The sequence below is a fragment of the Haliotis cracherodii genome, unplaced genomic scaffold (genome assembly GCF_022045235.1).
Source record: "Haliotis cracherodii isolate W230 unplaced genomic scaffold, xgHalCrac1.p SCAF_9, whole genome shotgun sequence".
NCBI lineage: Eukaryota > Metazoa > Mollusca > Gastropoda > Lepetellida > Haliotidae > Haliotis > Haliotis cracherodii.
Genome location: NW_027266343.1, coordinates 10,399,130 through 10,424,373, shown reverse-complemented (window position 1 = coordinate 10,424,373; position 25,244 = coordinate 10,399,130). Strand labels below are relative to the sequence as shown.

Genomic DNA, 25,244 nt, shown 5'->3' with positions numbered 1-25,244 from the left:
ATGACAACACGTAGCAAGTTATGATTTTACGCATGTTATAGACAAGGATAATGCTTGTAACTACAAAATCATTTTCGAATTATGTATTTTGGCAACATTAGGCATTAAGTTTTTTGTTTTTTTTGACATTTTTTATTCCTATTCGGGCATCGAGTTAGCAGGTCATATTGCTGAAATGTGACACACGAGACAGCCATGACACATTGTAAACAAATATGAAAGAGATCTGATTTCGGCTAGTGCAGAACGAATTCTACTATTATCTGCATTGAAGTGCGATCTGGTGGAACTTGTATTCCTCTCTCTTAGATATGATTTATTTTGTTACAGATTTTTAGATATGATTTAGTTTCAAAATCACAACAAAAAAACAATAAGCCTATCTGTTAATATTGCAAATTACTCCAGCAGTAATAATTCTTTAAACATAGAAAAATAATCATTGTCAATGGTTTTCGTTCCATAAAATCTTTCAATTTATTTCATATAAGTTCCCATTAAATCATACTTTCACTATTTCAGCATTTCTATGAAGAGACAGGACCCATGCAGTAATGAGAAATTGAATCATCCCTTCAAGGTTAGAAAGGAGAGGAAAATTTCATGAGAAGGAAGTGAATTACTGAAATATTTTGACATAAATGTTTTGAAATAAAAAAACCCATCTTAGTTAATATAAGAAAATTATTGATTAAGAATTGTTTGCAACACAAGTTATTCACTGGTAGTGGAAGCCTACTGATATACATTTTAGCGAAACAATATAACTGTTAAAAAACGATTATAAGTGTCAAGTCATTTTAATTAATTTACTGGAAATGATAGTAAGATTGTTTATGAACTCAGAGTAACATGGTCAAGTAATGATATGAATTATAATCTAATCAAGTAATTAATAATTATTCCAACCAGTTATTTAATTGATGCCGTATAAAAGTCAGATTAATATGATGTAATTGCACTAACTAACAAACACTAAATGTTTGATGGTACAACATCCACCTGGTATAAAACTTAGCTTGTTGGCTCTTTGTATAGGGCATAATAATTACTTTTTAAATAATATATTTTCAAAAAAGATTATGTGTTTAAAGTAATAACCAGTATCATAATGCAGGGTATTTATTTCAAGATACACAGAATTTGTAAAAACAAAGACACTGTCTCTTTCTCACACCCTGATCAGGCATTATCCAGAGTGCCTGATCAATTCTGATACAGAATATATTATATAATTCTTAATACATTTCATATATAACTGTGATGAATATTGAAATGTATTTAACCCAAAATGTAATTCTTTACCATGATTTGAGGAGATAGTCAATATTTGAAAATTGAGCAAGAACTAGTGTTTATTTAGGATGATGGTTATTTACATATTGTTCAAGTTTTGGTTATGATTATGTTGAGAATGAACTTCATATATACTTCACAGTGATTTTGCTGGCTTCGGGATATTTTCAAGTTGGGTTTTTATCTTTTGATATGAATTTACAAAATTTTAGAACAACTTTAGGACATTATGGATGACAATCAGTCAGTATCCTAGATAAGGAACTGGTCTGAATCCCTGTTTGCGTGTATTTTTATTATTTAAGGAAAAGTCATAATCACACCAATATTTGTGAGGCATACTTGGGATATATGTTTTTAATATCTAATGAACTCCAGGTGTCCAACTACCTGATTTTTGCATTTGCATGTATGTTAATTGCTTCATGCATAAGTAATACTTCTCAATTCACATGTGATTTGTTAAATGAAATATACATTATTTACTGTTATGTCCTGATTATTTCTTCTCACTAAGTAACAATCATGATGTCAACAGGTAATTTTGTTGATTAAAGCTTTGAACTTATGACATATTTAAGTCTTTGGATGGCATTTAGAAGTGATACACATAAGGAAGAGCCATCAAGGATGGTGGTGTTGCTCATAATTACAGTTGACATCCATAAATTCTCTTCCTTATGAGATATTTGTTGTACTTAATTTACATGTTTAGTTGTTAACAGTAATAATTCTTGGATTCATGACAAGTCTTTAGAATAAAAGATCATATATGAATTTTAATTTGTTGTATATTTTATCAATGAAAGTTAATTGATGGGAAGTACTGCAGGGCGTGTCTTCAGATACTTTTGCCATCGCAGGTTTCCCCTTTTCTGGAACATGGAGGATTGATTTGCCATAACCATGGCAGTTACAGGTGCTCTTTTTATCTTGGATCCTCTCAATGTTTTCCACTGTTCTCACATACATGCAAATTAAGTGATTTTGACACAAAAAGCTGTATACAGGTCAATGACTTGGACCCAAGAAATGTAATAAGTCAGTGGCAAAAGTCAATAAGTCACTTAAACAAAGATGCCGAATACAGTAAAATTTCTAAGTTAAATCAGTACTTTTAAAAAATCGGGCATAGCTTAAATTCCGCACACTCGGCTACTCCCCGGTTCTGGGAGCAATATTGCCATCAACTTCACCCTCCACCCCCCAGACACAAGGAAAACTGAGTCTCGATTGGCATTAAACTTTATGAGAGCATTAAAATCGATGGCTCCAAATCGATACCCGAAGTTGAATAATCCTTACTATTTACTATTTAATCATGAAATTATGACACGTGTGACGCCTTGCTTAGCATTTCTATTGGTCAAAAGTCCAACAACTTAAACAAAACATCGGTTAAATAGAAAATTTATCAGTCTGTGACCGGTAACCGATGGCCATCTAAAACCCTGTAATTACTGGCTGTCTATTAAGTCCAATATTCTGGAAGTTTGACCAGGCATTTTTATCTAAATTTAGAATTCCAAACTGAGTGCCCTATGCTAACAGATTGGGATAACTAATACCGTATTCGACGTAATAAGCGCCCCGCTCTAATAAGCGCCCATGGCGATATTTATTAATATATTGGCTTGTGAACAATCCCAATTAGCACCCCTTCTGATTGATTAATGTACACAAGACTTATTTATTCGTGTATAAAACGCACTCGTGTGTTATATGCACCCTTAATTATGGGCAATTTAATTCTGGAAAAATATAACTGTCGTATATAAACATTTCAGGCTGTCAGCATAAACCACGAAATTTATCTTTTCCACCAAAATACTATTCTAATAACAGCCCCCTATTTCTAATTTTGAGAGCGCCCTGGGCACTTATTACTTCGATTACGATAGGTATAATTTCCTTACATTCTACATAATTTTAGGATGGCATAGATATGTTAAAGCTTTAAAAGAGGGATAGTTTACTGACATCTGCTGCAGATTTGGGGCTGAATATCAGCCTCTGAGCAGATCTAGATTTATCCCTGGTGACATGCCTGACCCCATGTTCCAGATGCCTAAATAAAATATATGTTATGATTCATTTATTACATAATAAAACCAATGTAGCAGTGGGGGAAAATAATGTACTGCTTTAATTTTATCAACTATTCTTTTATGTTTATTCACTAAAAGGACCGACTAACTCTTTTACTTAGAGCACCAGACAAAAAACGTGGGCAATGTAACTGTTGACAATCTATTTATAGATATCCACATGATTTGTAACTTGTGCTTGTGTTTACGGTTTCAGTACTTTCCATACACTTTAATTACGATGGAAAGTAAAAACAAAATTTAGTTAATCCACCCTTGGATGAATAATGTATTAATGACATGCTGTAAATTGACAATATATTATGCTCTGCTTGACATGAGTACTTCGAAGTAGTGCACGCTTCTAATTTTCAGCCATGGTGACTTCCTCATTGACCGATACACCATTACATCGGACATATGACTCATTCTCACTACCCATATGCAATTTGACAACTAAAATAGAACCCAAAACAGATCATGTATAACTCTCTTTAGATATTTTTGACACAAGACTGGTAATAAAGCATCCTCAGCCAAATTCATCGCCCGCACATTCAAGTTTTGCCAACTGTGACGCCATAGCGACAGTGTTTGTCCCACCTTACGCTTAAAGCGAGGACGGCAGCTTGTGGGTGGGGCTTATCGGTCGGTACTGGATCGGTCTATTGAGTGTAGACCAGACAATTCAGTGATTGACATCATGAGCATCAATCCAAGCAATTGGGATACAACGACATGCATCAACCCAGTCAGCGAGCCTGACCACATGATCCCCTAGGTCGCCTCTTTCGACAAGCAGAGTCGCCTTTTACGGCAAGCATGGGTTGCTGAAGACCTATTCTACCCCGGATCTTCACAGGTCATACAAGAAATGAGCACAAGAAAAGAACATTCTGATTGAAAAATGTTCCTACCCATTGAGTTATCTCCCAGATCCAGGGATGTCCTGCTGGGAGTGAGGTTAACAAGTGAAGAGTACTTCCTACATGAGGGTCCTACTATCTAGCCATGGGTCGTATTACAAACCTACTTCAACCAATCGTTTACTGTAATTTAATAGGATACAACACGTGTCCTGTCTTTTTTTTTCACAAACATATTGTATTTTCAAATGACATGATATGCATCGCCTATAGCCAGAGAAGTCTCCTTGTGTTATCTTGCATGAAGAGGGGTCAACAATGATCAGTTTCACACGGAATTAATTACATCCGGAACAAAAACTGTAAAGGTTACAATGATTGTGGAAATATTTTCCTACAGGGACAAGATACCGTATTCAATGTAATAAGCACCTAGGGCACTCTCAAACTTAGAAATAGGGGGCTCTCATCTGAATAAAATACAAACTGGATGTCTAGTTCATAACATGATTTTGATTGGACTAAGCATCATTGGACTTGTTAGTCCAGCCAAAACGTAACTCCGGAATTCCTGCCTAGTTGGGCAAGGGTGAAAACTGGACTTTTATAGTCAGTTAATAACCTTGCCATGGGAAGATGCATTGCTTGAGGTGCTAACAATACTGTAGGGTTGTGATACGATATTTATCCCGATACTAATGGGTGCGATATGATTCGTATCCTGATACAGTACTTTTATTTCTTCAGTTGAAACTCTTTCTTTTTGTAGGTGAATCACAACTCTGTAAAATCGTTTGTTTTTAAATTTCAGAGACCAAAGATTGGATATTGTGTGGCAGAAACATACCAGTGTTCCCGTTTACCAGTAAATGCCAGTTTTATACCAGTAAAATTGGGCTTGGAGCGGTAATTCATGTGACTACCAGTCCCTGTGGATCGGCAAAATATAGTACCTTATTAATCTTTGCTGTTGAACAAAACATCGGCGATATTCATAGGAACATATTTGTCAAATGAAGTCAGCTTGTCTGTTACCTTCAGGGTTTCCCCTTGTCTACTTTTAGTGCAAGGAAATAACATTTTGCTTTGGTTCGAGGTTAAATATATATTTGCAGCGACTTAGTCTTGAAAAATGAAAGAAAGAAAAAGAAAATTGTGACTGAATTTTGTGTGAATGATGTTTAGATCTAACTAAGTTACTTCAGAGATGATGTCATGTGGAATGAATTAAAACCAGATAATGGTTTTTATAATTGGTGAAAGTTAAGACTGACAAAAATTAGGAGGGGACTAGTAATTTTTAGTGTTGTTAGTGTTGTTAGTGTTGTTAGTTTGAGTCTTTTGGCAGATTTAAAAGACAGCGGAAACACTGCATATAGCTAGAGGACAGCGGGAACACTGCATATAGGCTAGAGGACAGCGGGAACACTGCATGTAGGCTAGAGGACAGCGGGAACACTGCATGTAGGCTAGAGGACAGCGGGAACACTGCATGTAGGCTAGAGGACAACGGGAACACTGCATGTAGGCTAGAGGACAGCGGGAACACTGCATATAGGCTAGAGGACAGCAGAACACTGCATGTAGGCTAGAGGACAGCGGGAACACTGCATGTAGGCTAGAGGACAGCGGGAACACTGCATTAGGCTAGAGGACAGCGGGAACACTGCATGTAGGCTAGAGGACAGCAGGAACACTGCATGTAGGCTGGAGGACAGCGGGAACACTGCATGTAGGCTAGAGGACAGCGGAAACACTGCATGTAGGCTAGAGGACAGCGGGAACACTGCATGTAGGCTAGAGGACAGCGGGAACACTGCATATAGGCTAGAGGACAGCGGGAACACTGCATGTAGGCTAGAGGACAGCGGGAACACTGCATGTAGGCTAGAGGACAGCGGGAACACTGCATGTAGGCTAGAGGACAGCGGGAACACTGCATGTAGGCTAGAGGACAGCGGGAACACTGCATGTAGGCTAGAGGACAGCGGGGACACTGCATGTAGGCTAGAGGACAGTGGGAACACTGCATATAGGCTAGAGGACAGCGGGAACACTGCATGTAGGCTAGAGGACAGCGGAAACACTGCATGTAGGCTAGAGGACAGCGGGGACACTGCATGTAGGCTAGAGGACAGCGGGAACACTGCATGTAGGCTAGAGGACAGTGGGAACACTGCATGTAGGCTAGAGGACAGCGGGAACACTGCATGTAGGCTAAAGGACAGCAGGAACACTGCATGTCTCTCAAATTGTATACATGTTTTGTCAAATTGTATATTTTATACATGTTCTGTCAAATTGTATATTGTATAAATGTTCTGTCAAATTGTATATTGTATAAATGTTCTGTCAAATTGTATATTTTATACATGTTCTCTCTAATTGTATATTTTATACATGTTCTCTCAAATTGTATATTGTATAAATGTTCTGTCAAATTGTATATTGTATACATTTTCTCTCAAATTGTATATTTTATACGTTCTCTCAAATTGTATAATGTATACACAGTCTCCCAAACTGTATATTGTATACAGTTTCACAAATTGTATGAGTTGTTATTTGCCATAGTAACCCCATCATAGATTTATAAAAATATTTTTACACTAATTTTCATAAACTTGACTCTACTTTACCACATGACTTCATTTGTCCAGATACTCATGGATGGAATATGAAGAGACAAGCTGCCGGCCATGGTGATACTGGCTGCAGTAGGGCTGGGCCGAGTACAAATTTACCACCCGGGTACCCTCCCCCCTATACCCTCCCCCCTATTACCCGACCCTACCCGGGTACCCGCTGTAGGTCTCAAGAGGTAGGTACAAACTGTCCGATTGGGAAAGGTATGACCGTAGCTCTGGTAAGATACATGTATGAAACGATCTGTTGCATACACTGAAGTTGACTGAAGTTTTTTCGAACATATACTTGTATTAAACAATCTGGTCATTCATACACTGAAGTTCATAATATATTACATGACTAACCACGGGTCCGGGTAGTCCTGTGGGTACCCAGGTCCTACACAGTACCCACCCGACCCGAGTACTCGAGTTACCCTTCCCAGCCCTAGGCTGCAGATTCAACCTGAATCTCACACACATTCATAAACTTAGACCCAATGTGCACACTTTGTGTAAGTCTCCAATAACAAATCAGGCTTTTTGAAGGGAATTTGTGTTGATATAGAAGGGCATATATGTCTTTGTCAACACGTACATGAACACATACAACGTGACGTAAATCCTGTATAGGGATTACTGTAGCCATGGTTAGGCCCAATGAATCTCATGCATGACTTCCTAGTTAAGAACCTGATCAATGTGAAACTATCATATCTTATTACTTGAACATAGATTCTACATCCAAAACCTGGTAAGGCCAATAATTGTTTATTAGTCAGTTTACAAAACTGTCGGCTTAAAATTCAGTGTAGGTGGTCAAAAAGAATAAAATATCAATTTTCAGCTAATGAATAAAAAACAAACTTGTTGGTCAGTCACACCAACACAGATGTACGAATGTGAAACGATAACGAAAGAAAATTGATTCCATTTTTTAGGTGGAATAGATTTTCATACATATTATTCACCATTTCTTAGGACACAAGGGATAAAATCTCTTGTTTTCGAATGTAAGCTAATTGTCGGATAATTACTTTTTTTCAAAAGTCATATTATTTTAATTCTTATTTCTTATTTCTTTTGTCCATTTTGTAAACCACCAAAAAAATAAAAAAGGTCTGACAGTCATAGGGCTGTGTATTGACCTGGATTTTGTATTGCAATTTATAAACCTATTCATTGGGATCGCTATTAAGTAAGAGACTTCTTTCTATAGGCTTTAAAACCTATTGTGAGGTTTTACTTTCCAGTCGGGTTAAATCTCCTTAACAGGGACGTTGTAATGTCCCTGGGATTTTATATAATATCCCAGGTATATTATATAATATCCCAGGGATTTTAAATAATGTCCTGGGTATTTTATTAATATAACTTCCGTTCAGATTGGAACTTGTAATGAAATGTAAAATCAAATGACAAATGTTTTTTTTATATTCCCGAGGATCAAACTCGCAACCTTCATATCTGTAGCCCAGTGAGTGTACCACGAGGCTACAGAGGTGTTGATAAGCCTCACTGGTCTTTAGAATGTCCTTTTCAAGATCCGTACGCCAGCAACAGATATTTTACATGAGTTTCCTAAGGTTCATGGAAAGTATGTTCGAAACATAAAAATGTTGATAAATGTTGTTTTAAGTTTCTTTTTTCAATCAAATAAACTGTACATACCTGGAAGAAGCGCTTAAGGTAGAGATAAGTACAAACATGGTAGCTACAGATGTAGGGAGTGTGTTTGGTTTAACACCGCTTTTAACAGTATTCCAGTTATATCACAGCGTGTCAGCTTAATGTGGGAGGTAAGGTGAGGTGAGGTGAAATGGGGTTTAACGTTGCGTCCAAGATTATTGCACTTATATAGCGACGTGCATGCACATGTGTGTGTGTGTGTGTGTGTGTGTGTGGCTGCTTGTACTAGTCCAGACTGATGCTGATTTATAGTGCTAGCTCACTGAGATACCATGCCGCAGTTTAACATGAATACCCCACTCAGACAAAGTATACTGACTCCGAGCTGACCAGTGCTTGTTTTAGCCCCTTAATGCCGAGCGCCAATGGGAGGTAAGCCCTAGAACCTAGAAACATAGGTATTTCTTCACACATACGCACATATACACACACCATATCCTACATAAGAAGCGCCTGCCTGGGCGCTCTCAAAATTAGAAATAGGGGGCTCTTATTAGAATATTATTTTGGTGAAAAAAAAACAGTTGAAAGATCATAAATTTCGGGGTTTATGCACAGCCTGAAATGTTTATATACGACAGCTATATTTTTAGCAAATAGCGCCATGGGCGCTTATTAGAGCGGTACGCTTATTACGTCAAATACGGTATGTATGGTGTCCACCCTATCCGTCGAATTTCTGAAATTAAGGTAAGTAAAATAATTCTACGGATCGGGAAAGTATATTCGTGTTTACTTGACGTGTCTGCACTTAGAGTATTCCATTATTTTTTCTTATGGGGGTGATAGGGAACTTGACGCTGTTAGGGACAGTATAATGACACCTGCCATGAGGACTCGGTTATTTCATATTCTTTATTCTATTGTAACAAGGATATAAGTTCATATAACAATACATTTTCACATACATACAGCAAAGATCACCTTTGTTTTATATAAAAACATCAATTTATTTTATAAGCTCCTTGTAAGGTCGCAACTTTTGAAGTAATGTTGTCATAAGTAATCTCCGAGCTCAACATGCCACGTTTGACTCAAAAATATAAAACAAACATATTTTGTGTTTTCATTTTAAATCATATAAGCTCTCATCATCTTTTTACTGTAAGCCTCTTAGTTGCTACCATCTGTTCACCCCTTAATTAGTGAAAGTAGATGCGCCCATTGAGTAGTCATGGTTGAGTGGTAGCATATATTCGACCGATCGGGAAAAACCCAGACACTTTTTTTCTACAAATTGAAACATTTTAATTTCAGAAATTTGACGGATTGGGTGGTCACCGTATGTAAAGGGGCGCATGTGAATGGGGTATGATGTATCCAAAAGATAGAAATGTATATGACATTGGTCAAACCTGCCTACAAAAAGAACAAATATCTGTCAAATTATACATTATCATAACAATATAGACACAAAACAAAAACAGACACATTTCATCACATTGTGTTTGTCAACTCGTCACTATTAGGTAGTATTATACATGCTGAAGAGGGAAGTTGATCACTAGTGAGAAAAAATATAAATTTTCAAGGAGTTGGATGTCAAAAGTGCACAAACTTGTACAGTTTATTATCTATCTCTTTATACATAGAGAGGCCTTATTGAATTCCTCAAGGAGTTGACATTGTATTACACCTCATGACAGAGGCCTTAGTATACTCCTCATGGAGATGAGATTGTATTACACCTCATGATAGAGGTCTTAGTATACTCCTCATGGAGTTGAGATTGTATTACACCTCATGATAGAGGTCTTAGTATACTCCTCATGGAGTGGAAATTGTATTACACCTCATGACAGAGGCCTTAGTATACTCCTCATGGAGTTGAGATTGTTTGTTTGTTTGTTTGATTGTTGTTTAACGCCGCACTCAGCAATATTCCAGCTATATTATGGCAGTCTGTAAAATAATCGAGTCTGGACCAGACAATCCAGTGATTGACATCATGAGCATCGATCCATGCAATTGGGATACGATGACATGCATCAACAAAGTCAGCAAGTCTGACAACCTGATTCGGTTAGTCGCCTCTTACGACAAGCAAAGTTGCCTTTTACGACAAGCATAGTTGCCTTTTACGACAAGCATGGGTTGCTGAAGACCTATTCTACCCAAGCATCTTCATAACACTTACACATCTTATACGCACTTCACAAACATAACGTCTTCCAGTCTTCCCTTAAGGCTTTTACCTCTTTCAATTTCAAGCTGTAAATTTGCTGACGCAGCGTAAAACAATATTTAACAAGTATTTGTCACAGAGTGACGAAATATCCCCCGCCTGTACACCATAGTACCAAATATGAAGACAATCCAGCGATTAGTTCTTGAGATATTGTGGCAACACCGTTTTCCAACTCCAAAAACAGATATGCCTGCTGTGACCTTGAAAATGGGGTCAAGGTCACTAAAACCAACTGGTGTCTGCGGAGTCTGTATATACACCATAGTTCCAAATATGAAGACAATCCAGAGATTAGTTCTTGAGATATTGCGGCAACACCGTTTTCCAACTCCAAAAGCAGATATGCCTGCTGTGACCTTGAAAATGGGGTCAAGGTCACCAAAACCGACTGGTGTCTGCGGAGTCTGTATATACACCATAGTTCCAAATATGAAGACATTCCAGAGATTAGTTCTTGAGATATTGCGGCAACACCGTTTTCCAACTCCAAAAGCAGGTATGCCTGCTGTGACCTTGAAAATGGGGTCAAGGTCACCAAAACCGACTGGTGTCTGCGGAGTCTGTATATACACCATAGTTCCAAATATGAAGACAATCCAGTGTTTAGTTCTTGAGATATCGCGGCAACAAACAGGTGGGACGTACGGACGGACGTACGGACGGTCGTGAATACTATATCCCCCGCTTCGCGCTTTCGCGCGGCGGGGGATAATCAGTCATTTTACTGTTAGTAATCTGTAACTTTCCCAAGAAAGGTCATCACCTGATTACTGCTGAATTACGGGAGTCATTGATTGGAAATTATACTTTCAATATATCGACTCAAATAATCATCATTTTATAGATATATTGATTCATAACTATTTTGTATGAGTACATATATATATGTCACCAATGTAGACCTGCACTTAATGCAATACAAATATGAACAAGGCTAATCAACTCCATCGACAAAATTGAATTTTCTACCTCTCTCCGTTTCCATCTTAACAATGGTAATCTTAATAAATGTGGCAGACAATGGTTACTTAGTATCCATATCAGTGTTCCCGCTGGCTTTTGAAACTGCCAGTCCACTCTGTTTGAAAAATATACTTATATAAATATCGCCGATGTTTTGTTCAGCAATGTTTTGTTTATTTGCACGGTCCACAGGGACTGGCAGCCACATGAATTACCGGTCCAAGCCTCATTTTACCGGTAAAAAACTGGTAATTACTGGTAAACAAGAACACTGGATATTCATACATTTGTATTAATACAGCATCATCATTTAAACTTTATTGACACATCAATATCACGATATAAGATGACATTCCTAATCATGCTAAAGTAGGACATTTCCGAACATTTGCCCCAAGCAATACGCAATAATCCAGGCTGCTTGGTTAATGGCTTAAAGTCACTATCTGTTGGACACATCACTAAGATCGTCAACAATTACAATTAAGTGATTGAGCAGACTGTACACAGCTTCAAGCAATAACCCAGCTACCATATTTGCCATAATAAGCGTCCTGGGCACTTAGAAAATCGCCCAAAATGGGTTCTTATTAAACCCATACACAAGATAAATATGTTGACAAGTCGACTGTAAAGTGGTGAGTATGGTTTTACGCCGCTTTTAGCAATATTCCAGCAATATCACAGCGGGGGACACCAGAAATGGGCTTCACATATTGTACCCATGTCGGGAATGGAACCCGGGCCTTCGGCTCGACGAGCGAACGCTTTAACCACGAGGCTACCCGACCACCCTGTTTGAATCAGGATTCGAGATCGAAAACCTGTACCAGTTTTTGTTTTCAATCAGGTCTAACCGTTAAACCACAGAACTGGTTGAATATAGGTGTTTCATTAGAATTTAGTGTTTAGTGTATATTTCCTTGCCAGATATATTTTACAAACATTTCTTTAGACTGTCATAACACACTTTTATACATAATACAAAACAAATATTGAAATATGTTCTCTATACGGTTTACAAGTCCGCTAAAACAATTCTCCTTGGTTTTGGTGGACATTGTAAAACCTTCAGACAGGAGTCTTGTTTTATCCCCTACAGGGAATATTCTAAGGCGATGGTCCGTAGCCGGAGAAGTGAAATATTCACAAGGACTGATGTTAAGGGATGAGGGGATATGGTAACCATAGCTACAGTACGTTTGGCTCCAAATGAGAACGATAAATTTCAAAATAACTCAAGATAGGGAATAGTCCATTAAATGTCAATATGGTACCCAACAATATCTGCTAATTGTTATTTTCATTCCCATCACTGGAAAAACTTGTTTAAGGGAAATTACCATGCTGTTCTGTGTACAAGTTGACATCTTGAACAGAGGGGGGCACAACAGTAGGAGGAACAGCTCAAAACCTCACTGCATGTGCCACACACCCCTCTCATTCCATGGACTGTTCTGTAGCAAAAAGCCTGAAATTCTACCAGTTCTAGGGATACCTTTACAATAGACCAGTCCACACTGTTTTCCGCGGCGACAAAAAGCAAAATTATGCAGTCAATATTTGTAAATTCGGCAACCAAATTTTGATAATTCTGCACTTAATTCGGCAAACTGTTTAGCTTAGATTTGTGAACTTCGTAACTTTACACCTGCTTGAATTGTGGCAGGCATTTTTATGATAAATCTATCATCAGCTAGAATAGCTTAATGAAGTGAATCTGGAGATCACCATCTTCCCGAGGCAAGAAAGTTAACTAACTATAAAAGTCCAGTTTCCACCCTTGCCGAACTAGGCTGGTATTATAGAGTTACATTTTGGCTGGACTAATGAGTCTATGCATAGTCCAATCAAAATAGTGCAACGAACTGGAAATCTGGTTCGTAAACTCTCATGCAGATTTCGGTTGATTGCAGGATTTGCAAAGCATGTGCACCGCCAACCCGTTGTCAACAGATATTTTCTTAATCTGTTCATGTTTTTGATCAAGGTGCTCACATGATTTGATGCACTTCGCAATGTAAGACTCCTTTTATCACAATATAGTTCTTGATTATCGATAATATCGTCTTGACTGGGTGACGCCATTTTGTTTGAAAAAAAATGCAAGTGATACGAGAGGTGGAATCTGATTGGTCCATAGGAGAGGTTTAGAAGGGACATAACTGGTAATAGCCACTGGTGGCGCTACTATCGAGCCCAGGAATTCCAGCCAAGTTCGGCAAGGGTGGAAAGTGGACTTTTATAGTCAGTTAACTCTCTTGCCTCGTAAAGATAGGAGATCACTAGTGTAAACATACAGACATGCACTTTCGGTAAGCAATAATACAAAAGTCAACATCACTTCAAAACAAAATAAAGATCTGTTTTCACATCTAAAACCAGCTTTGGAATCACATATTAACATTCTGCAGTGTGTTTGATGACTTCAGTGGCAGACAAATGCAAAATTCCTCACGAGTCCTGTGACAAAATATGACTTTCTGCAAGACACATACATTTCTGCACCAAGCGGGCATTTCTGCAAAATATTCCGCAACTGCAGAACTGCGGGGTCTGATAGACAAACTGACTCATGCTGTTAGCCAGACTCTGCCAATTTGCATCACATCACAATCTCATCCTGCCAGGTACTTTTTTCGTGGAAACTAGATCTTTTCAGCCTGGTAACTCTATGATGCCAAAACACTGTCTTCTCTAAATCTTGCTCATTTACTAAATATACATAATTTGTTTATTAAACTATATCCTCTTTTAATTTTCTTTTTTTTGTTCCAATTGATAAGAACAATTTATAGTAAATACGGTATCAAGAACTACAGATAAGTATTTGCGAAAAATACCCCCCCAAAATATTCAAAACCAAATTACTTTCAGTTAACTTGTGTACAGAAACGCATGCCTTAATTATAAAAACAGCTTGCGTAAATACCCAATGAACCTTTTTCAGCATGTGTACAAAGGAGCTAATTTCAGAAACACAATTAGGACCTAATTTACTTTCCAAGTCAAGCCTATATATTTAGAACAGTTATGGACATCAAAAACATTATTTCATTTTTTTTAAATCTTAAGAAGTTTACTCATTTAGAGAAAAATCCAATAGAGTGTTGATAGATGAGTTAAAACATATTGGTTACCCAATGAAAAATGTAATAACCCAGTTAAAATAGAAACCCTAGAGAAACTCAATTGCTCGAAACGCTATCTGGAGCTCTGGGTATCCATCTATGGCAAATTTGGTAAAATACACTTATATCACATAAACATAACTCAACTGTATTGCATTACACTGTGATCCCTAATATTATGTCTACCTGGGACTGCAATTCATTTTTATAGACTTTTTGCCACGATTTTTTATATTAAATTATTAAATTTAATCATCAACATGTCACTTTGATTCCACTTATCAAATATTTTATCATCAATATACATGATGTCAACATGTTAAACCTTTGATTGCATATATTACTTAACAATTTGCTTATTACAATATTACTTGCTTTACTCTTTAACAAAATCATACACTATTATAGTGATTATGGTCATATATATATATATATGTCTCTTCTTGCTGTACAATGATATATTTTGTCATAGAATGTTGCATGTAAGCGGCTCGTAAAGTTATATAACATATCATATAACCTACACTAAATCTATTGCAATCATCAACTGATATGGCATTTTGATAAACAACATGATACTAACGTTATTGAGTAACCTGCGAATGCACTGATAAACTCTGATAAGTTTTTCACACAAGATAACAACAGATAGGACACTATAGTCTGATAGTAGACTATAGGATTCGGTTATAATGAGACATATAAACATGATAAATGCATGATGCAAGTTGTCATTATTTTCTTTATGAAGTTTACTTACCCATAAAACTCCCTTCAAATGGACGGACAAATATCCGGCCACTTGACAATGAGGCTTGTCACCCATGTTGTTGGTAAATACATCAGCTAAATGATCACCATATTCCACAACACGGAAGTAAAATGCTTTGCTCGGGAGTTATCTGCCCCTTCAACTCAATTACCGCCGTGCTTTATGGGTAATATTAAGTCTGACGTGAAATGGACTATATAAGTCTCTGCTTTGAGTTTTAGTCGATACAGGGGTCGAACACAGGACGGATGAAGAATTTGTCACCCATTTAGATTCAAACCTGACTTCGAACAGTAATTGTATATTTACATTATTTAGCTGTTTGAATTATCGATAATAAATATATATATCAGATAAGCCTACCTCAACATCTCGACACGCAATGTCAAGTTATGGCATCGATCCATATCAATTAAGGTAGCCCCGACATGCAAGCGATATGCGTATGTATGGTTGAGATTTTGTCGATCCAAAATACCATCGAGGTAGGAATGTTGTTACGTGAAGTGTAATATATATTCAGTTTAGTTTTGTACGGGTTAAAAAATATACAACTGCAATAAAATATCAAATGTTTTACAAGGCTCTGAACACAGAATGCGGTTGGATTTTTTTATGAATTCCCTAAAAGCAAGCACCCTATTTGTAAAGGCTGTCATGTATCGACTGAATGGCTGGAGTGAATACCTGTATGCGTTTATGAGGTACACCAATTTCCCGATTAATCTAAAAGGATATAAAAATACATAGATCTATATGCATTCCCTATAGATGTTTGAAGCAATGTTTATGTTCTACCTGTTGGACAACACACTCCACGCAAGACATAGTATATATATATATATATTACGAATTCCCCGAAAGTCATCACGCTATTTATAATCTGTCTGTATTGATCGATTGACTGAATTGAATAGGTGAATATGAGATAAGGGACCCCGATGTCGCGAGTAACCTAAAAGGATATAAAAGTACACATATATTTTGCTGCATCCCCATAGGTGTTTGAAACAATATTTATTTACTAAATGAACATTTGTAAGCAGAAACAATTTTATAAACGTAAACCTCATCACTCAAAACACAGATTATAAAAAATAATAACCGCACATTGCATTTCTCGTTAGACCCTCATGTACAGGTAACAGGCTTGACAACATATTTGCCGCAGTTTACAAACACAGCTAGCTGAAAGGCAGGTGAGATTCTACATGGTCTGATTACCACCGTTCCGTGCTCATCGCACAAGTTAAACACTGTATAAGTTCAGTGCTTACCTTCTTGGTTTAATAGCATTTGCAAGTATACATGAAAATAACAAGCATTTACCTTTGACGGTAGCCTTGCTCCAAATATGCTGTTTCTATATCCTTGTTTATTATCATTTGACGAAGATAACAGAGAATAATGACTTTTTCTGTCGCCTGCCCAATGAAATGGGTGACGCTTAATGTAAACTACACTTTACAACAGCAGTCGGTATGGCCGCTGTTCGGAAGAGCGGGTTTAAATTGTAAAGCCTCGGTGTGGGTTATCAATGCAATCTGAAAATGTATTTGTTCCCCCCGCTTGTGTCCCTGTAATCCATTAACATCGTACATGTGCAAACCTCGGTTGCGTCCACTAAAACCTCTTTACCCCGTGCATAGTTGGGTTTTTTATGCAGTGTTCGAAATAAGCGCCTGTCCGTAGGCCCGTGACAAGGTAGATCTCGTGTCGGACCCTTAGTTTCCAATCTGTTCTGTACAGATTTTTATGGCCGGCAGTATATGATGTGTCGATTTATTTGTCCAGTAAGCTGCAGGTTGTTTTTTATTGAAGTCGTGAAGAGTTTAGCCAGGGTCTGCAGCTTCTAAAGTTTATTTAATTTCAAACACTGTTATATATGCATTGACAGGATTTACATGTGCTTATCACATACGCGGATTTAGATCTATGAAGGAAAGGTGACAAATGAGTGCACCTCTTTGTGTTGTATGGTCCTTGATATTCATACAATTCAAGATAAGCTTGGTGTTAGTTAACTGCCGCACTCAGCATGTATGACCGGGGACTGTAAACAGTCGGGATGTGACCAGACAATCTTGTGATTAACATCATGATCAAGGGAAACCAGTTAATAAAGATTCATACAAAGCTCATGTATAACAACTTATTTCACGCCCTGTAGCACTGTTGGCTTAACCACAGAACCATTTTAACGTGGCCTAGCTTTCATTCCCAAACTTACCCCTCGATCTGGCTCTTAATGGCAACGTATTGCTCTTTATGGGCCGTTGATAAAGTCGCCTGTGAATAGAGATTAGCGCTTAAATATGCAATGAATGGTCTCTTTGAAAAACACTTTTCAAAATAGAGAGATTGAAAAACGTTCGGATACCAGAATCCTTCACGCTTTATATATGGTCAACCGCTTTGTTATGCTTGCATCGATATATCGCCGGGTACAATTTTGTAGAAATGTGACAAAGAAATAATTTCAATTCATAAACTATTTTTTTTCTCTTAAAGGTGCAGCCGCACTATAAATAGCGCACACGGTCATGTGACTTCACACATATGGAGTGGCAATTTTAAAACAGTCAGCTCTCCACTGAAAGAAAAGAATGCTTCTAAATCGAGCTAAATCACGCATTGAAAGCTGAGATTTGTTGTGGTAACACATAGGATATGTGGGGGTAGACATACGGATTTATACACAGAAAAAACAATCTGGTTATGCAGTAACCAAAACACTTGTTTTGAAAATGCTCTGATCTGTGTACGTCAGCAAAGGTTGATTGACAGGTACAAAGGTCATGATCAGGCGCCGCGATTCGCAAATATATTGTGGTGGGGGAAAGCAAACTATGAGTATGGTTTTACGCCGCTTTTAGCAATATTCAAGCAACATCACGACGGGGAACACCAGAAATGGGCTTCACTCATTGTACCCATGTCGGGAATCGAACCCAGGTCTTGGCTCCCACAGCTATGACATTTCTTGACAAAGCTGTTATTGTATCTGTTCTATTGAATGCATGTGAAAGACAACAAAGTTCAAAATAACGTGTAGAACATTAAACAACATGCAAATTCATCATTCCTGTTGCTTTATTATTCTATTCATATCAACAATCGAAAGTTACATTTCCCAGACGCATTTCAGAATACACATGTACATTCTTTGGGGAATAAGGGTTTGCAGGTGGAAAATTATCTCTTTTATCTGTCCGTACCATTAACTTACTGCCCTCAGCCCCCTGTAGGTCTCCAACCATCCCGTCTTCCCGAGGCAAGGGAGTTAACTGACTATAAAAGTCCAGTTTCCACCCTTGCCGAACTAGGCTGGAATTCCTGGGCTCGATCGTAGCGCCACCAGTGGCTATTACCAGTTATACCCCTTCTAAGCCTCTCCTATGGACCAATCAGATTCCACCTCTCGTATCACTTGCATTTTTTTTCAAATACAATGGCGGTGCCCAGTCAAGACGATATGATCGATAATCAAGATCTATATTGTGATAAAACAAGTCTTACATCGCGAAGTGCATCAAATCACGTGAGCACCTTGATTAGAAAAATGAACAGATTAAGAAAATATCTGTTGACAACGGGTTGGCGGTGCACATGCTTTGCAAATCCTGCAATCGACCGAAATCTGCACGACAGTTGACGAACCGGATTTCGATTTCGTTGCGCGATTTTGATTGGACTATGCATAGACTCGTTAGTCCAATACCAGCCTAGTTCGGCAAGGGTGGAAACTGGACTTTTATAGTCAGCTAACTCTCTTGCCTCGGGAAAATGCAACCATCCGTTCCAAGCTTGTCACCACAATAAACCATAATATTACTGTTAACTGAAAAGCGAAGGAAAGGTCCCCTTTGTCTATATTGAGTCTAGCATGTTGAGAATGAGTAGCCTTGCTGTGGCTTTAAACATTTTTTGACAATGTAGCATACTTTGATGTAAACAGCAAATACAATTCACTTTTATGTCATCTTTATATATCACGTTAATCCTACTTATCTGGGGGATACTATACAAATAAATCAAAGTTTCTTTTGAGTTAGAATGATTATCATAAAATATTCAGCAAGTCTATGCTCATAATTTCTCTACTCTGAGTTTGTCGAGGGTACATTTCTGCATACTGAAATTAGCTTGGGTACATATCTGTAGTACCCGTCAAGACAACGACCTCTTCGATTCTTCTCTCCCATGGGGTTGGATCCTACATTAAATGTTCTTCACAAATACTGTAAATCATGAAATTTGTCAAATTAATGCGAGTGTAAAATGCTGGCCTAAAAATGCGTTATGAAATCAATGCCTTTGAATCGTAAAAGCCAATCATCAAACGAAAACACCAAGACTGTAGACTTGGAATTCCATGATGTAGTACTGGCTGATGGAAGTTCGATTGAAAACTATCATTTGCTATCCTCAAAAACTTAACTTCAACTGTTGAAATTTCTATGAAATCAAAAGCAGGAACGTTTATCCTCATCTTTCGGGAAATAAAACATGAAAGAGCAACATGTACTTGCATCTAATGGAAATGTGCTTGCCTGTGTGACAATTTTCCTTGTCTTTTTTGGTGAATCGTCCCTTCACTGGGAATAGCATCAGGGTGGAAACTGGGCTTTTATGGTCAGTTAACTCTTTTGCCTCGGGAAGATGTGGAAATAGTGACAAATGTTCTTTTTTGCTTGTATTTAGTGCCCCAAGAAAATATTATTGTGATGTTCTTGATGTATTCCATTGTTTCCTGATTTGGTTACACAATATTGATAATGATATGTTAGTGTGTTAAATACTTAATATGTTTATAGGTTTATTCATCGAATGTATAGTGTAGAGGACTACTTCAGTTTAGGATTGGTAATATATTTATAATTATGATATTCCATTCTTTATTATACCTTGAGATTATGCCAAATGAATGTTTGATAATTATTTCCTAGAGAGAGATATGGAGCTTTGTGCGACTATTTCTAATACTGGGATTGTTAATACAATTCTTAATTCTGTAGGATATTACCACAAGCACAAGATTAAATTTGTATAATTAAATCTGTATAAGTTTGAAATGGTTTTAGAAACTTGATAAAGTGATAATAAAATGTATATTACCTATGCTTACGTATAAGTAAGCGTTCAATTGGTTTTTTTCAAGGCATCTTAGAATAGTGTGTTGTCTGCTAGCTAAGCTGGAGCCAACCATCTGGTAACAATTAATAACTGGCTGTCAATCACCCGAGACAGTGGAATGACCTCCAGATGAGTTCAAAGAGTGAGTGAGTGAGTATGGTTTTACGCCGCTTTTAGCAATATTCCAGCAAAATCACGGCGTGACGAGCGAACACTTTAATCACTAGGCTACCCGACCGCCCCTGAGTTAAAAAAAACCCCAGCCTGCTCACTTTTGAGTAATTTATTAACCCTGTTACTCTAAGTATACAATCAATACCTACTTAATTACATTCATCAAAATCATTTTATTCATGGTTGTATCAAAAAAAGGAAACTAATTTTCTTTACCGATGACGTCACTTGGAGGTTGCTCCCCAGAGTACCACACTCTATCTGTCTGGTTCAGACTCGATTATTTACAGGCCGCCGTCATAAAGCTGGAATATTGCTGAGTGCGGCGTTAAACAACAAACAAACAAAACAAACAAAAAACACACTCTAAGTGTTCAGCAGGTATGGGCAACTTAATATAGGTCATGACGTATGACGTATGACGCTTTTAACAGTACACACAGTTATATCGCATCGTGTCAGCTAGCACGGGTATGGTGCTGACACCGCGGCAAACCGGGATTCGAACCCACAATCATAGGTTTCTGGGACGCAACTCTGCACGGCGAAGCGTGGCGCTTTAGACGACTGTCCAGTGTCCATCCGTGCCCACTGACGTAAATGAGTTGACATGTGCTAACATTGGTCACCCAAGGTTAACTTGGGTCATACCTTGGTTAAAATAGGTTCACCTGTGCCGTCCAGGGTTTTCAAATCGAACGCAAGCATTAACAGTATTACTCAGTAACATACCTGTGTATGCCTTTGATTATATATTCAGTATATAAGAAATTAAAGGCAAATGTTTTTCTTTTACAGATTTGATTTGTTATAATCTTCTCAAATTAATTCTATATTCTTATGTATTCTTAAATTATTCATAGCCGTGCCCAAATGCAGGACAGTGTTTTCTGGTTATTATTCTCTTACTCTATAGATGTGCGATACAGCAGCACGCAGTGATATTGAGCTGTTAGTGTTCACGTTCAACCAACGAGGTTCTAGACTGGTCCCCTGCCATGTCGCTTCGCCTCAGCTAGCATGCTGAACAAAGCGTGCGCAACAGAGGCAGAGTACCAGTCAATCATATTTACACGTCTGTCTCGCTTTAGTCAGCTGTGAGATAAGAGTCTAGCGAGAAGGAAGTGAATTGCAGAGCGTGGCGTGACACTGTCGTAATATGACCCTTCCTCCAACAATAATATGTCATTTTGTTGTTTCCTTCTCTGGGTGTAGGAATTGGACTAAGTTTAAAGAAAACGTGACAAAGGACAAAAACAGGAGATACATTTACAACATTAAACATGTAATGATCAATTTGAAATAGCATATTTTATAACGGAGGCGGAAAGGAGACCAAATAATGTGTTGACCTATTTTCATTCTCAGCTTGTGGTTAGTCAACTGTGAACAACATTTACGTACATTTTGATAGCACAGTTTTTATTAAGCATAACCAGTATATTGAGAATTATCAATGCTGTTGATGCTGGCATAAAAACCAAAAAAGACCAAAGCTGACGAACTTGCTGTGAAATTAGGCCATGAAGATTTCACGTGTAACACTGCAATTACGTGCATTGTGTTTTGTCTTATCCAACGAAAACGTGTATAACGAACAACGGACATAACGAACTGATTTCTCTGGTCCCTTGTAGTTCGTTATATCCGTGTTCTACTGTATATGAAATTTTTTTTACCGATAAAATTCCTAGACATTAACGCATTCTGACAGCAGAGATATACATGTTGTTATAAAAAATAACATTCAAAAAGGGAAATAAACTTACGTTTTTAATTTGTGTAAGAGTGAAAAGGGCCAATGTCCTGTATTTTGGCCCTTTTTGACCCTCCTGCATTTGCATGGGATTGATAAACTACAACTAAAAGTACAAACACATACCATTGAATTACTTTTACATGATTTAAAAGTATGCCAACTTTGTTGAAATAGTTGGAACATAATTATAAGGAGTCCAAACTTTCAAAATCTCTCTCAGACAAGCAGTCTCAACCACACACGAAAATGACCTAAAACGGCCCAAATATCTAGCAAATTGACGTTGGCCCTTTTGGAACTTGAGTTTGGCCGTTTTATAGAATTTTAAGTAGCTGTATTTAAAAAAACGCATCAACGAAAACATACAATCTTTTTTCTACGGGTAGACAAGAACTCACAGATGTTATTTATGCAGTAATAAGCAGAAAGGGCCAAAGTGCATTTTGGCCTCTTTTAACTCTAAGCTCTTCATGTATATATGATGCTATTTCAGTCTGGTTCCCTGGGTTGGCTGCGCTTGCGCTAGGATGACGTATGTCCTATATGAGCGGACACAAATGGTGATAATGGTGGGGCCATTACGCTCCGTCCACGATTAGTGTGGAGTGTAATAAATCTCCCTTCTATTATATATCAGAATACAATTGAAACACTGGATAAACTAGGAATGTGTCATGGCTGACAGAATGTTCTCGATGGTGTGGATCGTTCTTCATGTTATCAGTGAGTGGATATGGTTTTACACCGCTTTTAGCAATATTCCAGCAATATCACGGCGGGGGACAGCATAAATGGGCTTCACACACTGTGCCCATGTCGGGAATCGAACCCGGGTCTTCGGCGTGACGAGCGAACGCTTTAACCACTAGGCTCCCCGACCGCCCCGTTCATGCTATCAGCCACTAGTTGCCCGGCAGTTATACCATGTTTCCCTGGTTAAACAGACCCTATGATTTGTGTGTGCGTGCGTGCGTGCGTGCGTGCGTGCGTGCGTGTGCAGAAGATAGAGGCAAGAAGAGGTCTTCAGCAACCCATGCTTGTCGTAAGACGCGACTAAGGGATCGGGTGGTCAGGCTCGCTGACTTGGTTGATGCATGTCATCGTATTGATGCATGGCATCGTATGATCGTTGCTTATGATATTAGTCACTGGACTCGATTATTTACAGACCGCCGTCATAAAGCTGGAATATTGTTGAGTGCGGCGTTAAACAACAACACAAAAACAACAAACAAACGTGTGTGCACATAATTGAATCATAATACCCCCTTCCCGGATCCGCTAGGGATTAAGATTATGATATATATGTATGAGGACAATAAACATTTATGAATGTTGAATTTTACCGTAAACCATTTACACGTCGTAGTTTTACTGTCCTGCGTAGATGTGGTTTGACCAGAAACTGGTTCCACTGTTGATTCGCGCATTTAATATGTTTGATTCGCGCTTTTAATATGTTTTGGTAGACAGGTGCCCAGCGACGTTGACCGCATCCCCTGTTGACGTCATTCACGTGTAATTGCGCTATATCTCACATCCTAAGTGTATTCTCACACCCAAGAGGATGAATCATCATCGAGAGTGCGTAATATAGGCGGCTGTGATTAGACTGGCTGAGATTTCTATATCTATGGACATCGTACTACGCAGAATTATAACCCGTGAAGATCTTAGTTAGAAAAGGGCGGTCGGGTAGCCTAGTGGTTAAAGCGTTCGCTCGTCACGGCGAAGACCCGGGTTCGATTCCCGACATGGGTACAATGTGTGAAGCCCATTTCTGGTGTCCCCCGCCGTGATATTGCTGGAATATTGCTAAAAGCGGCGTAAAACCATACTCACGCACTTAGTTTTTTAAGACCTTCAGCAACCCATGCTTGTCTTAAAAGGCGACTATTACGAGATCGGGCGGTCAGTCTCGGAGATTTGGCTGATGACGTCGATTTAAGCAATTTGGATACTGTGACATGCGTGAACCAAGACACCGAGCCTGACCACCCGATGCCGTTAGTCGCCTCTTACGACAAGCATGGATGCTAAAGATCATTTCTAACCCGGGTGCTTCCCAAGTACAAACTATTTACTGGGCTATTCATATACACCCGGGAAAAGGTTAAACCTAATTCGCTTATGGAAAAAGAAAATATAATATCTTAAACACAAAACTGAGATACATGTGCAGTCAGTTGAATTATGATTAATATAGAATTGGTATAAAAGATCACCCGAACTGAACATGTTCGTATACATGTGAAAATGCATATTATTATCTTATGGAATGTCCATTGTTTAGTCATCAGCGTGAAATTATGTTAAAAGCCTTAAAAATATTGTTAATAACATACCTGTTGATGTACACTTACTGTTATACGGCAATGCAGATCACGTTGTTGCAGAAAATGAAGCTATATTTAAGGCAGTACAACATTATATATGCATAACTAAAAGATTTGTGTAAAGAACTGTTCATTTAAATCTCTCTCTCTCTCTCTAACACTGTCAGTAATTTTCCTTAAAACGGATCTCGTATAGTAAATCTATCAAATAAATGAATAT

At 38.0% G+C, this 25,244-nt stretch overlaps 1 protein-coding gene across 1 annotated transcript in view; it reads right to left on the bottom strand.

Moving 5' to 3' along the window:
- LOC139453277 (uncharacterized) overlaps positions 1-15,716 on the bottom strand; it is a 30,852-nt gene extending 15,136 nt beyond the window's left edge. The window contains exon 1 of the mRNA XM_071234911.1: positions 15,608-15,716. Coding sequence (XP_071091012.1) covers positions 15,608-15,673 — 66 coding nt within the window. The 5' untranslated portion in view covers positions 15,674-15,716. The remainder of the gene's footprint in view (positions 1-15,607) is intronic.
- Positions 15,717-25,244: the final 9,528 nt, after the last annotated feature.